Source organism: Natator depressus, chromosome 1 (genome assembly GCF_965152275.1).
Source record: "Natator depressus isolate rNatDep1 chromosome 1, rNatDep2.hap1, whole genome shotgun sequence".
Classification (NCBI taxonomy): Eukaryota; Metazoa; Chordata; order Testudines; family Cheloniidae; genus Natator; species Natator depressus.
Genome location: NC_134234.1, coordinates 266,985,823 through 267,002,109, shown reverse-complemented (window position 1 = coordinate 267,002,109; position 16,287 = coordinate 266,985,823). Strand labels below are relative to the sequence as shown.

Sequence of the window (16,287 nt, the reverse complement as noted above, 5' to 3'; positions counted from 1 at the left end):
ATCTGTAGCTCCAGCCCCAGAGTCAGTGCCTATACAAGGAGCCGCATATTAACTTCTGAAGAGCCGCATGTGGCTCCAGAGCCACAGGTTGGCCACCCCTGTCCTAGAGGGAAGACCAGTGAAGGGTGATGGAATCGTAGAGACCACTGAGGTGAGTGACGGATCGATTGATTCTGTAATTGGAGGCAAACCCAACTCAGAGAGGGAGGAGGGTATAGTGCTTGCCAGTGAAAGAACTGTTTCGGCTGTTAGCTGTGAGCCCTTCACAGCTGAACAGGGGATAGATCCCACTCTAGAGAGCACAGAGATGTGTGTCTTACACGGGGACCCAGAGAAGGAAGCTGAGAGAATTGGTGGGAGTACAGGAATGTCTCCTCACTGATTACATGCGGGGCGTTTGCCCCGGACAGAACAGCTGTTCCAGCATCTGTGGACCTAGGCACCCAACCAGTGGTCAGGCTTTGAAAGGGAGCTGTGCAGCTGATCTCCCAGAGGGGAGCAGTCACACAACTAACCACTTGGGGATAGAGAGACGGGTGACAGAGGGTATCCCTATCCTGGTCACACTTTTGCAAAATGCTGTTCCTGATGTACTTGTGGAAACTAACTCTGTCTCTGTCTCTTTAAGACAGGATTGGAATCCTACTGAAGACTTAGCAGATTCTGGTTTTTAGATTGTTGTCTCCCTAAGTGCTTATACAACACCTACCACACTTTGGTACATAATATATGAATATCACACTAGTATATGGGCAATTGTGCTGTGAGGACAGACTTCTGTGGCTGACAGCAGCTGTGAATCATTGGAATCCAGAAGGGAAAGTCCTGGACACTGTAGGCTTTGAGAAGCTTTGGAGGCATAGGAGCCAACAGAGACTGAATGGGTTGGGTTGAGGGAGACAGATAGACAGGCAGAGAAAGCCAGCATCTTTTTAGCCAATCAGGGTCCTAAAGGAATATAAAGAATGGCAGAGAACAGGCATTACTCCATCCTCTCATTCACAGACTTGGAGATGCAATCATGCCACATTTATGCATCACTTCCCTCTTATTCCCTTTCAGATGTAGCCCTGTCAGAAAGTTTTAGTACTAGAATGCAGACACCATTCCCACTCTCCTGTGTGCATAATCATTTCAGTGCTACAGCCACTCTTCCCATTACTTGTGAAACAATGATCATTCATTAAAACCTTAAAAAAAAAAAAGGGAATTCCCAGCATTTTTGGTGCTTGTTTTTTTGTTGTAGGGTTTGTTTGTTTGTTTTTATTTTAAGACAAGGTTGCTAAATTCATCTCCACTCACAAAAACAGTTGTGAAAGAACATTACAGTTATAAAAAAAACCCTGAACACCCCAAAGTGAGTTTGTCCATAAATATGAATTCTCACTATAGTCACTGGACACTACAGTGCTAATAAACGATGGTCACATAAACACCACCCTATACCGGAAATCTACTGACCGCTATTCCTACCTACATGCCTCCAGCTTTCACCCTGACCACACCACACGATCCATCGTCTACAGCCAAGCTCTGCAATACAACCGCATTTGCTCCAACCCCTCAGACAGAGACAAACGCCTACAAGATCTCTATCAAGCATTCTTACAACTACAATACCCACCTGCTGAAGTGAAGAAACAGATTGACAGAGCCAGAAGAGTTCCCAGAAGTCACCTACTACAGGACAGGCCTAACAAAGAAAATAACAGAACGCCACTAGCCATCACCTTCAGCCCCCAACTAAAACCTCTCCAACGCATTATTAAGGATCTACAACCTATCCTGAAGGATGACCCAACACTCTCACAAATCTTGGGAGACAGGCCAGTCCTTGCCTACAGACAGCCCCCCAACCTGAAGCAAATACTCACCAGCAACCACATACCACACAACAGAACCACTAACCCAGGAACCTATCCTTGCAACAAAGCCCGTTGCCAACTGTGCCCACATATCTATTCAGGGGACACCATCACAGGGCCTAATAACATCAGCCACACTATCAGAGGCTCCTTCACCTGCACATCCACCAATGTGATATATGCCATCATGTGCCAGCAATGCCCCTCTGCCATGTACATTGGTCAAACTGGACAGTCTCTACGTAAAAGAATAAATGGACACAAATCAGATGTCAACATTATAACATTCATGAACCAGTCGGAGAACACTTCAATCTCTCTGGTCACGCGATTACAGACATGAAAGTTGCTATATTACAACAAAAAAACTTCAAATCCAGACTCCAGCGAGAGACTGCTGAATTGGAATTCATTTGCAAATTGGATACAGTTAACTTAGGCTTGAATAGAGACTGGGAGTGGCTAAGTCATTATGCAAGGTAACCTATTTCCCCTTGTTTTTTCCTACCCCCCCCCCCAGACATTCTTGTTAAACCCTGGATTTGTCCTGGAAATGGCCCACCTTGATTATCATGCACATTGTGAGGAGAGTGGTCACTTTGGATGGGCTATTGCCAGCAGGAGAGTGGGTTTGTGGGGGGGGAGGGGTGAGAAAACCTGGATTTGTGCTGGAAATGGCCCAACTTGATTATCATACACATTGTAAGGAGAGTGATCGCTTTAGATAAGCTATTACCAGCAGGAGAGTGGGGTGGGAGGAGGTATTTTTTCATGCTTTGTGTGTATATAAAAAGATCTTCTGCACTTTCCACAGTATGCAGCCGATGAAGTGAGCTGTAGTTCACGAAAGCTCATGCTCAAATAAATTGGTTAGTCTCTAAGGTGCCACAAGTACTCCTTTTCTTTTTGCGAATACAGACTAACACGGCTGTTACTCTGAAACTTGGTAAATTTAGTAATACCAAACTAATTCTGGAATAGGGAGCCTTAGTTTTGTCTATCTCAGTTTAAAAGGGGCACTTTGAGTGAAAAGTCATGTGGTGTGAGGAAACATTTTGTCTTGCCTATGGACTCCATCCTACAATGCAGAAGGGGGCTCTGCTGTGCACATGCAATTGCAGGCTCACTGATGGCCCAGATCCTGTAAAGACATGTGCTTACTTAACTACATGCCCTTAACTACATGCCCTCATTGTCGTTAATGGGACTACTCACAGTGAGTAAAGTTAAACATGTGTGTGTGTTGCAGAACTGGAGTCTGTATTACTAATAATGACATCTTAGATTTTTAAAACTGACAACATTTTAAAAACTCAATTTGCTTTTCATTTGCTATGTTGTTTACTTTTTTGAATTTCCCTCAATTTGGACAATCAAGTCAATTTCACCTTTGTTTACAGTCCGTTTAATTTGTACATTTTTAGTACTGCATTTTTTGAGTTGTAATCACTGTAGAAGTTTGTTTAAAAAAGAATTTCCATTGGAATAAAACGTAACAACATTTGTAATAAAGGAAGTTTTTCTTAATTTGTGCAAAATCTAAATATTGAGCCAAACTGTTCCCTTCCAATGGATTTTTGATATAATTATAGTTCTATAAATTTTACAGTTTGCTATTAAAATTAAATGACTGTACTTTAATGCATATGCACAATGGGGCAGAATTAAGGTTACATGTTCAACCTTAACTATTATAGTTCTGACTTTTGAGCATTTTAAATAGTCACCTTGTTTCATGGACGGACATATGAGCACTGTAACAATCAGGTTGGCTGCTAATGACAAAGACCAATCTCTCTCTCCCCCCCTCCCCCGGCAGAAGTGCTCTGTGTAGCTAGAAAGCTTGTCTCTCTTACTAACAGAGGTGTGTCCAATAAAAGATTTTGCGTTTGTCTGGGACTGCTAGGGCTACAACACCGCTCCAGACAAAGAACAATCTCTCAGGGGTAGCGATTACAACTCACGTTACACTTACACGGCATGTTCTAGGTAAGTGCTCTCTGCTAGTCTAACACTTGGGAGTGCCTGTGTCCACAACACTGATGGCTGCTGCGCTTTCTACGGCAAAGCATTTGACCTCAACAAACATGGCTGCTGCATTTCCTCTGGAGGACTCGTCCCCTTAAGAAGGATGGAGGCAGGGCATTTCCTGTTCAGCCCTTTTGCCTTCAGCAAAGATGGTGCCTCCAGCCCCGGGCCGGGAGCGTGTGTAATCCCTGGCTTTCCGGCTGTAAGTACGCTTCAGTGACCGGGGAGAACGCCGGTTCCGCAGTGCTTTCCCCAGGCGCTGGCTGGGAGCCCGGCTGCCCCTGCACTGGGGGCTGGCCTTGCACGCTCCTTGCCTCCAGTCTCTTGTCTAGCCCGCTTCTTATGATCTCTGCACCTTTCCTGCTGCCCCCAGCGGCGCTGGCTTTGGAAGATCAGTCCAGGCACTTACATGCACACGCACACCAAGACAGGTCCAGCCATGGTAGGCTGTCCTCCCGCAGCAGCTTCCGCAGTACTGACAGATCCTGCTACCGGCTCGGTTTATAGTGATATGGTGGCTTTGCGGAGACACGCAGTGCTGCTGTGATTTATGGTGCTGCTGCTGAGCCGGGTCTCCGGTTAGCATGGGAGGCTACAACGCTCCTGCCTTGCACACCTCAGGGGATTAGATCCACTCCTACCCAGCTACCGTAGCTAAGGGCTTTGTCCTGTCTGTTTTACGGACACAGTGCTATGAAAAAACAGCCAGACTCAGTCTGATGTATAGTAAGTGTAATTTGTTGGTGGATTCCTGTGTTACTAGAGTTAAATTACCAGCCACCCCAGAACCCCTGAGACAGTTTCATCTCCTGCGGGAAAGCTATGAAGTTCTCAATGAATTTCAGGTGGCGTTCTGGAGCTATGTGTATTTACACAGAGTCTGAGACAGTAGCCGCATATATCGAGTCAATGAAACGACAAATGTCTCCCTACAGCTTTATGACATTATTCCTCTTGCATAAAGTAATCATGAAGAGGGGGGGAACCCTAAATCTTACCTGCTAGATTAGATGAGCTACAGAAAATACTAGACGTGTAGTGCCAGTAATATGAATGGCAATAGCCAATCTGTTTGTTCTTTATTGTAATGGATGCACCTGTTTTCTAAATTATGTATTGATAACTTCTGAAGTGTGAATCTATGTCGTTTATGGAGCATTTTCCAACTGAAAAAGCTGGGAAAAACCATCCAGCCCTGATAGGATAATAATGAGGCCGTTTGGAGTTAATGGCTCACATCATTCCTGCCTAACCAGGCACTAACTTCCCTATTGAAACGTGCCAGGAGTCCTAGGGATCCAATCCAAATTATTATTGACTTGCAGAGAAACCAATTAATATAATAGCTATTAAATCTGGGGAAAAGCTAGAGTGTTTATTTCAAAGGTTAAATAAATGGGTATGAGGAAGCTAGTCAGAGCCAGATTTTCAACTTTCACTTCTGGTGTGCTTCCACATCAATGTATGCATGCAAATAGTGATTTCCCCTGTGTCTATAGCAATACCAAAGTGCAAGTCAGGGACTGTACAAGTACCACTGAGTTAGTGAATGTTTCTTAGTCTGGTCCTGAAATTGAAAAATCACAAATATTTAGAAATACTTGGGAAATTTTTGACTTTACTGTAACTTTGGTCTTCTTGCTTGGTGGACAGCAGTTTTCTGTAATAGGGATGATCTGGTGTTTCTTCTCTCTCTTCCCCTCCACCATCACTATTATTTACTTTAAAAAAAAAAAAAAAAGAAAGAAAAGAAAAAAAGCCTCCTCTAGCTTGATCTTGGATCCCTTCCAGACAGTGGTTATAGTAGATTGGAACAGGAGGGGGAGCTCTCACTGCAACAGTCAGGAGGGGGAAATTAGTGAGAAAAAAGAAAAGGAGGACTTGTGGCACCTTAGAGACTAACCAATTTATTTGAGCATGAGCTTTCGTGAGCTACAGCTCACTTCATCGGATGCATATCTCCTGCTGGTAATAGCCTATCCAAAGTGAGAAAGGGGGAGCTCTTTGCTTTTAGTTGTGCTCTATCTTTAAACTCTCCTTCTAGGCTGATTTCACCTCAGGAATGGATCATGGTAAGTCTCCAGGTCTTCTGCTTGGTTCCCTGTCCAGCGCCTTCCCCCTCCAAATATCTAGACTTTGGGAGCTCTCTTCCCAGCCTGAAAGACACTGGTATTTAAGCATCATTTAAAAACACAAAGGGGTTGTTGGTCCTTTGTAAATATCTAAGATATGTACACACCTCACTCCACTTCCCCCTTCCCCCAGCAGCTCTTGGCAAGGATCAGGACTGCTCATCAGTGCAATCTTGGCTCCTCTAATCTCTTACAAACAGCCTGAGTGGCCTTGGCTTTCTGGAAGGGAGCCATGTGGGAGGGGAGTTGTGGAATGTTATATGCTGGGAAGATGGGTGTGTGTGCGCAAAAAGAGTTCAACTGAGGTTGAGAGGAGAGGAAGCGAGAGCAGCACTAGCTTTTTCTTCTCTCAGGAAATGGTTGACTCCATGCAAAAACTGTCTTTCATATAGGAACTACCAGGTTAATCCTTGAAATATTTTGGTTTATGGGGCACCAGGAGTGTTTCTAATGGGTGTCTTGCATTGAGTGTACACCCAAGTAATTAAAGACAACTAATTCTATTGTGTTTAATACAAGCTGAGCTGTTTCAGATACAGAAAAGATCTTGAGCTCTTTCCTTTTAAATCCTTTCACAGTAAGTCTGTCCTGCCCTAATTCTCAGTTTTTCACTTCCCGCAAAAAAAGCGACTGACTCAGAAACATGCTGTTTTAATCTCAAGGCCCCAATCCTACCAGTTATCCAGCTGCATCCCTGTTCCAAGGAGTTTACAGGATTGTGGCCTTAGTGCTTCAGTTCTGCTCCCATCTAAGTCTACACTAAGGCAAACACACATTAACTTCAGTAGGAGAAGGATCAGGTCCCAAATTCATGGCCCCAGGTGCAATCTGAGAGGTAAGAAATCAACTCCCAGCTGAGGCGATACATGAAATCCCAGCAGAAAAAAAGGTGTCTGAGCAGTGATATATGGTTCCCACTTTGGCTGATCATAGGGTGGTTTTCTTTTTAAACACTTTGAACAGTAAAATAGCTTTCTTTGATCTTAAAAACTGAAGCATTTTAATATCTCACGTGTCCTGCTTCTTCTCTCACACGCCTCGTGACAGATGGATGCCAGAGACAAGCAGGTTCTGCGTTCCCTGCGGCTGGTGCTCTGCTCAGAGGTGCTGGTGGAGGGGCTCATCATTCACTATCTCTACCAGGAAGGCATTCTAACAGAAAACCACCTTCAAGAAATAAAGTCCCAAGCCACCAATCACAGAAAAACCATGATGCTTCTAGATATCCTTCCTACCAGAGGACCCAAGGCCTTTCGGACGTTCTTAGATTCCTTACAGGAGTTTCCATGGGTGAGAGACCAGTTGGAGAGAACGCGTAAGGAAATTATGGCAGAGGATCTTGTAGGTAAGACCAGAACTATCACTGTGGTTTTCACGTTGGCTTTGATGTTAGTAACCAAAGAGCTGCACTTTCTTGACTGTGTTGATATCATCATTTGGGATGAGAGAGGCTGTGCCACGTAGACGTGATGCATGGTGCCCATGGTTGGCCACAGACCATATTTCTTGAGAGTCCGCTGAGTGAGAGGAAGTAATGCAGATCTTGTGAGATGGGCAGAGGCTAGGCTAGGTTCCTAGGTCCTGATAGGCAGCCCAGCAGAGGGGGAAAAAGATGAGCGTTGGTTCAGGAGGAGCAGAATCTGGAGGGCCCAGGCAGGAAAGAATCAGAGGGTTAGAAGAGTCGTCTAGGCTAACCCCCTGCCAAGATGCAAGATTTGTTGTGTCTGAACCATCCAAGAGAGATGGCTATCCAGCCTCCTTTTGAAAACCTCCAGTGAAGAAGTTTCCACAGCCTCCCAAGGAAGGAGACACTAGACCTCCTGGCCAAAAAAGGACTCTGCTGTAAGCTTAGGAATGGTGTTAACTAGCTGAAGAACAGGTCTATAAACCACCTCATCAGTCACAAGGGTCCAGTCCATAAAATATATGTTGTGTGTGTGTTTTTTTTTTAATAGGGGTTTTATTCTGTTTTGTTTTGTTTTTTGTTTTGTTTTAATGGATGGATATTTGTTAGCTTTTTTGTTGTTTACTGCTTGATAAACTACCTATAGCATTACAAGTAGACTCCAACAGCCTCTATGGAAGCATAAAAATATGATAGTGACACAAGAACAGCTAAGAATGCAGCAGGTCCCAGTGAGACCAAATGTACATTAGTGTTTAGTTTTAGGAATGATGCAAGCTTGATTTTGGGTTTGATTCTCATTTACACTAAGGCTGCTTTTCCCCCACTTTGACAGTGTAAGGAGGTGTAAATGTACGTTTATGTCAACTTTAAGTACCTTTACGTTCCCAGAGCAGTGTAAAGTAGGCCTTGGTGTAAATGGGACTCATGCCCTCCACCTTAAATATCTAGGACCAGTCCCGCAAACCTCCTGTCCATTGCTCAATTACAACAGGACAAGGAGCTGAGAGACATTGTTAAAATTGCACAAATTTGTATTCTAACCCTTAGTGTCTTGACACTTACCAGTATCTTTCCAAAACTTTCTACTTCCAGTCTGAAATTTTCTAGGGTTCAGCTTTGCTTGAAAATGATTTAAAAAAAAAAAAAAAAAAAAGTATGTATGAAATTATTCAAATATTTTTAAGTACAAGGAGAGTGAATAAAATGCACTTCCCTCATCGTAAAAAGACACTGGCAACATTTTTTTTTAACAGCTGTAGTGCCAAAATGGTGTGAAGTTAGCAGGGAATTAGTCCTTACTTCAGAGCCTTTGAGTGTTTGGCTGGAAACTGGCCTTGATTTGACCATGTTACAATTCACTGAAAGAAAAATGTTCTGTGCAGGTAAGTTTTTGCACAAGATTTTTCTCTCTACACTTGTGAAGGTGCATAGCTAAGGAAGGCTACACAGCAGGGGTGCTCCCAGCTGATTTAGCTACACAGTGATGGATATTTATTGAAGGTACTCAGTGAAGCTCCTCATTCGCTGCACATCTTACGAGTGGAGTAATCAATGAGGCAAAGCAAAAAACATTTTCCTCGTTTGCTGTGCACCTTCAGCATAGGCCTGATCCAAAGGCAATAGAAGTTGGGTACATTTTTCTACCTTGACACATTCCTTTTGTATTGTATAAGGCAGTGTTTCACAAAAGTGTGGCACTCACTGCCCTGGGAGGAGGTGAAGGGCTAACCTGGTGGGTGGGGAGAGCAGGGCTGTCCCTACGGGGGTGTGGGGCCCAGGACATAGGCACCAAGTTTCTATCTGCTGGGGGATGCTCCCACCCCCGGCTCTGCCCAGGTCCTGCCCCTGCTCCACCCCTTCCCCCCCAAGCCCCACCCCTGCCCTGCCTCTTCCCCACCCAGTTCCATCCTCTCCCCAGCACCGAGTCCAGATGCTACAAAACAGCTGATTGGCGGTAGGCACTGGGAGGGAGGGGGAGGCGCTGATTGACGGGGCCAGCTGGTGAGTGGGAAGTGTAGGGGGGAGGGGAAGGTTGGTAGGGGGGCTCCTCCTCCCCCCTCCCTGCCCGCTGACTCCCGCCTCACCTCCCTGCCCGCCTCCTCATGAAGCGTGGGCCCCCACAAAGCGCGGGGCCGGGGCAGTCGCCCCAATTTGCCATGCCCTTGTAACGGTTCTGGGGGAGAGGGTGCAGAACAATGTAAATTTCCCCCATGGTGCCCTTCTAACATGGTGGGATTGAAGTAGGATGTGCAATTGGTTTCATTCTCTTGAAACTTTCCAAAGTTTGGAAATGAGCTAAGGTGGAAGCAGCACCATTCCTAAAAGTTACAAGATGCCACAAATGTGTATCTGAGTTTTGGGGGTGGGGAAGGGGCATGGAGAGGAAGGAATGATAATATATGGTGGAGGATGAGAACCATTATGTGATTAAAGATTTTTGAATGATTCTTTGACTTACACCCGGTGAAAGTGCATTGGTTCAGTGGTGTTACCCCTGATTTACACCCATGTAAGTGAGATCAGAATCAGGTTTTGTATCATAATACATACATACTGGGAAGTAGATTTTTAGCATGAATGTGCAACTTTAAATTTTGGTATTTCTTGATTTTATTTTTTGAGTGCTAAATTGTGCAAATTTAACATTCTCATCATATTCCATCAAAAACACAGTCACTTTTTTTGCTGGACCTGTGTAGACAGCATTTTATGCTTTCTCTCTGGCTACAGAAATGGCCCAATAACATTCACCATTTATTGAGAATAAAAAGCATATATGATGGGTGGGCATGAGTTGTATGAGCTATAATCACAGTGTATACCTGCAGTATTAAACAGTGTTGAAAAATACCTTATTGCTCTGACCCATCATGGTAATATTTTTGCTTGTTGTAGATTAGTGGTATATATATTTGCTACTTATTAGTTTATCGTCTGAATAAACTTTACAGTTACATGCATTGGACCCTCAAGTATGATCAGCAGCATCATACAGTTTGATATTAGAAGGACAGTTGCAGATTCGTATTCTTTCTTGGATTGTTTTTTCTTACAGCAAATAGTTTGTGACTAATGTACTTTATCTATGCACATTATGTTATTTGGTTTCAAGTGGTTGCCTCTGCTTGATATTCCTATTGCCAAACTGTGTGTGTAATCTAGAAAAGGGCTCCAGACTAGATTAGTGTGCCTTTTATTTTTATTGTAGCAACACGGAATCTGAAAACAAGATAGCAAGCAAATAGCCATACCTGATATCTGATTTTTGTACTGCAGGAGTCCGAGAACAGAGCACCCATCGTGCCTTAAGCAGCGGAGACCCTTAAAATAGGATGCTAACTGTGGTGACCTCTCCAGTGCTGCTTGTATGCAAACAAAGACAGTTTGGCATGAATGGCCTTGTTCTGTGTTTTTAAACAACAAACATTCATTTCTGTTCCATTTAAAAGAGGGGAAAAACCCTACATTTGCCAAATGGAAAAGAAGGAATTGTTAAAGAGGAGAGTATTTTCCAAGCTCATTAAATGAGTATCAAGAACCATGAAAAATAGAATGATCCTATTTAAATTATATGACACTATATACATTTAAATACTTTGTACTGTTTAGAATAATAAACTTTAAGCTCATCTAGAATGGACTTTTAAGGAGTTTAAACACAGTTCCTGCTAAAATGATTTCTGAAGTGGTTTGACTGGCCAATGTGGAACCCTTGAAGTATAGTTTTTAAATGTGGGTTTAAAATAGTATGGAATTGTCCACAGTGGTTGGACAAAGCACGTTAAAACGTGGAATGCTGGGACCCTACTTAAACTGACTGTGGAATGGTTAAAAATCCAGCATGGATGGGGGTCAAAGACTCATTTACTGTTTACAGATGTTTGGGTGATCAGGATGGATAGCGCTGCCACTGACTTGTGTGTCCATGGGCCCCAGTCCAACAAAGCATGTAAGCACATAACTAGTTCTTGCTGACTTAACGTTAAGCATGTGCTTAAGTGCTTTGTTGGATCAGCACCTATATTTCTCTGCCTTGGTTTCCCTGTCTGTAAAATGGGGATAATAAGATCTTACATTGGTGTGAGGTTTAGCTTGTTGGTATTTTTGAAGTACTTTGAGATGATCAGCTGAAAATTGCTTTAGACATGCCCTGTATACTATAGCTAATAAATGTTTCCTTAAATCTGTTATGAGAATTTTAAAGAAATTATGTTTTTATTTGCCAGCTTCCTAGTTCTTTCTGGCCTGAAATATGCAATCTCTTCCTGTTAGGTAGTAAAGACAAAAGGTATTAACAGGACAATTGAATATTTTCCTATGTGATTCGTAGTCATGGAGGAGATTAGTTTTGTGGCTAAGGCACTGGACTGGCACTTAGGAGATGGGGTTCCTACTCTAAGACTATGTCAGACATTCTGCATAGTCCTGATAAATCACATAATTCCTCTGTTAAACCTTCTGTAAAATGGAGATAACAGCACTTCCCTCCTCTCAGGCTATTCGCTGATGTTTGGGAGGTGCACAGATCCTAGAGGGGGGAGGGACAAAAATAGATTTTGATGAGATGTAAAAAGTATTTGGGAGGGGGAATACCACCAGTAGCAAAATGCTCTGCAGATCTCTGCAATCTATGGTTGCCTGAAGTTCTTAATATATTTCTACTTCAGTGTTTTAGGTACAGCAATTCACATTGTTGGGCATTGCTTCGTTATACTAAGATCTTGATTGTTCTGATGAAATGACGTGTAATGTCTTATTTTCACTTTTTGAAATTTCTCTTGTAATAATTATGGAGTATAGAAAACAAGAAAGTACTTTAAAGTGACAGATTGATTCAGTTCAGTTAGGCCATGATTAAGGAGAACATTTAGGCATGTGTTCAACTTTACCCATGTAAATAGCTTCATTGCAGTCAATAGGGCTTCTTGTGCTTCAAGTTAAAGCACATGTTTAAGTGCTCTTTTGTGTCAAGGCCATAGTAGGTAAGATCCTGAGCCAACTCCTTTCGAAGTCAATAGAAGATGCTCCCACAAAAGTCAGTGGGAGCCTATCTGTGAATCATAGTTTGTTAATGTCAATATGTTTGAGAGAATCTGTCTAAATGAAAAGAACCTGCAGTATACGTGTTTAACGTTATTTACACTCTGATCATTTGAAATTCATTTTATGAACCAAATCCTTTATTAATAGGAGAAATGCTTACCCATGGAAGTAATCCCACTGAAGTCAGGATTTACCTGGATTTTGTTGGCTCAAGCCACATAGCCCCAAACTGTGCAGATCTAGTTACGTAATCAGAGCCTGTTGGCATATAATAATTTGTTCCTTGAAGGCAGGTTGAATTTCATAGCTGATCAAGATTTGTTGTTGATCATATTTAAGACTGCTAAATTCAGTGTACTAGTCTCCCCCCATCCAAAGAAGCAAAAGAGTGAACATTGTTAAATATCTTGCTAAGCAGAACTCTGAATTATTCAACATTTTGTTTCACTAAATCAACCTCATTCTATCTCTGACTCAGTTAGGAAATGCATTCTGGTGGTTTCATGGTCCTAAAAGAGTGCTGCTTCAATTACTGAGAAGTTGTTTTATTATTTTTCCCCTTTCCAAGTAAAAAAATTTTTACAGGAATTTTAGAAGAACAACTACTATTATAAGATTTGTAGTGAGGTTTTCCAAAAGCTCTATAAGTGTACTCTAGTGGACTGAGTAGCTGTGGAATAGAAGCCAGGAGTCTGAGTTTTAAACAAGACTCTGCCACTGACTCATCGTGTAGCATTAGGCAAATCACTCTGAGCCAAATTATGTAGTGATGTACAACTCCTATAACTCACTGTGATTAGTAGTGGAGTAATTACACAGAGTATAGCTGTAGGTCATTACAGAATTTGGCCCTATATGTCTGTTTGGTCATTTGTAAATAAATACAAAAAAATTTGCAACACCTCTGAGTTTTAATAACATAAGGGAGTCAGTTAACTGACGATTCTGCTTGGAAATATTTTACCTACTGTTGTTACTAGAAACACTAAAAGGCCCCAGTCCTAAGACTACATAAGAAAGGGGGGTATCCCCACTGCATGCTTGAGTTTACGTATGTGCGTGCCTGTAGGTACGGGATTGGGGGGTCTAAGATTGCTAGACCTGAAAGACATGAGAAGAACAATATATTTTTCTCTCCCTGTCCTATCCCGTTTGTTTACTTTGGGCATTTGACAGCCCTTTGTGAATAGTTAGTTTCCTCTGTAGGTTTTTTTGTTTTTTGCTTTTTGGTTTTGTGTGGACATATCATATGGCAACAAACTCCCCCCCCCCCCAAAACGGGAAGGTATGATTGTAAAGCCAAAAAATCAGCAGAGAGATTCAGAGTCATGTAGTTCGGTTGCTAAGTTAAGTTGCTGATGTCATTTCTTGTTTGTAAAGTAGCTAGGGTGAAACAGTTCACCCCTGGGTGGAGCACTAGCTCAGGGCTCATACATCATTTAAACACGCAAGGGGTGAAGTCCGGGGTGCTGGAACAATTTTTATAGTGGGGGTGCTAAGAGCCATTGAACCAAACTGTAAACCATATATATGATGGAAACCACTTTAAGCACCCCCTAGTTCCAGCACCTATGGGTGAATATCACCCTTTGAACAGAAAATCCACTATTGTGCTCAGTATTAAGGACAATCTAGTAGGGCTATTTTGTAAGAAAAAGGCTTTTTTTTTCTACTGTGGACAATGTTATGGCTTTGTCAAAAGTGTAAATCTTCTATATAATGTTTATGATTCCTATGAAAGGCTACAGCTGTTGGCAACAAAATGTAATTCTTTCTAGGAACAGCAATCCGTTACCCAACGTGTGTTTATACAGAATGGAAAATGCATGTTAGGGAGGGGATTTGTTTGTTTGATAGAATGTTTTTGTATTCTGGTCTCTGTTCAGGAATGTCTTCTCTTTATTACATTTTTCTCTATATTTTAGATGTTTGTGTAAAAATTTATTTCTAAAACCTCTTTTAACCCACTTCTCTTCAGTTTGGTTTTTGTTTGTTTGTTCCTGGAAGAACCTGGCATATCAAAACAGATAGAAGTCTGAGGCTGAAGTTGGACTTGTGGAACAGCAATTGCTAACCTGCTTTATTGGCTTATGTTACTGAATTTTGGAGATGGAGTCAGATAGGATCAACCTGAGAGGAGATTGTGTTTCTTCCCACTAATAAAGGAGGTATTTTCTAATGCATGGTCTGTTTGCTGAAGTGTATAATCAGCAAATTGTGTTTGGGTCTTGTAAATTTGGATGTATATTTTTTTCTTTTGAATTGCAGTTTTGCCTTGTGTGGGATGTGTCTCCTTGTATGTATTTTAGAGTTTTGGATAAAGCCTATACATTTCAGAAAACAAATTTGTTGCTGGTAAAGATCTTCCCCAGCTCTAAAGTTTGTTCTCCACATCAAAGCTGTGCGTGGGTCACACAGTTTGGGAGAATTCCAATTCAGGACCAGTCACATTTGGGCTTTGTCAGGTTTACCTTCTCTCCTTACTTTTTGTGGGATGTTGCTGCTGCTAAGTACTTCTCACCCTGTTCCTGCCCTGCCTTGGCCCACCCATGGGGCAGTCAATGTATACCTTCAAGTCAATGGCACTGCTATGGGTACCCGCATGGCCCCACAGTGTGCTAACATTTTTATGGCTGACTTAGAACAACGCTTCCTCAGCTCTCATCCCCTAATGCCTACTCTACTTGCGCTATGTTAATGACATCTTCATCATCTGGACCCATGGAAAAGAAGCCCTTGAGGAATTCCACCATGATTTCAACAATTTCCATCCCACCATCAACCTCAGCCTGGACCAGTCCACACAAGAGATCCACTTCCTGGACACTACAGTGCTAATAAGCGATAGTCACATAAACACCACCCTATACCCGAAACCTACTGACCGCGATACTTACCCACATGTCTCCAGCTTTCATCCAGACCACACCATACGTTCCATTGTCTACAGCCAAGCTCTACGATACAATCGCATTTGCTCCAACCCCTCAGACAGAGACAAACACCTACAAGATCTCTATCAAGCATTCTTACAACTACAATACCCACCTGCTGAAGTGAAGAAACAGATTGACAGAGCCAGAAGAGTACCCAGAAGTCACCTACTACAGGACAGGCCCAACAAAGAAAATAACAGAACGCCACTAGCCATCACCTTCAGCCCCCAACTAAAACCTCTCCAGCGCATCAAAGATCTACAACCTATCCTGAAGGACAATCCCTCACTCTCAGAGATCTTGGGAGACAGGCCAGTCCTTGCTTACAGACAGCCCCCCAACCTGAAGCAAATACCAGAACCACACAACAAAAACACTAACCCAGGAACCTATCCTTGCAACAAAGCCCATTGCCAACTCTGTCCACATATCTATTCAAGGGACACTATCATAGGACCTAATCACATCAGCCACACTATCAGAGGCTCATTCACCTGCACATCTACCAACATGATATATGCCATTATGTGCCAGCAATACCCCTCTGCCATGTACATTGGTCTCTATGCAAAAGAATAAATGGACACAAATCAGACGTCAAGAATTATAACATTCAAAAACCAGTCAGAGAACACTTCAACCTCCTTGGTCACTCAATTACAGACCTAAAAGTCACAATTATTCAACAAAAAAACTTCAAAAACAGACTCCAATGAGAGACTGCTGAATTGGAATTAATCTGCAAACTGGACACCGTTAAATTAGGCTTGAATAAAGATGGGGAGTGGATCACAGAATGCTAGAATATCAGGGTTGGAAAGGACCTCAGGAGGTCATCTAGTCCAACCCTCTGCTCAAAGCAGGACCAATCCCCA

The 16,287-nt window shown here is 42.6% G+C and overlaps 1 protein-coding gene across 3 annotated transcripts in view; it reads left to right on the top strand.

The window, feature by feature from the left end:
* CRADD (CARD and death domain containing adaptor protein) overlaps nt 1-16,287 on the top strand; it is a 118,497-nt gene that overhangs the window by 23,268 nt on the left and 78,942 nt on the right. Inside the window, exons 1-3 of one of the 3 annotated variants that reach the window (XM_074941905.1) lie at nt 3,992-4,095; nt 7,073-7,370; nt 8,687-8,815. In XM_074941905.1, coding sequence (XP_074798006.1) covers nt 3,997-4,095; nt 7,073-7,370; nt 8,687-8,815 — 526 coding nt within the window. In that variant the 5' untranslated portion in view covers nt 3,992-3,996. Of the gene's footprint in view, nt 1-3,991; nt 4,096-7,072; nt 7,371-8,686; nt 8,816-16,287 lie in introns of those variants that run through there. The other 2 variants (XM_074941906.1, XM_074941907.1) reach the window with 2 other exon arrangements.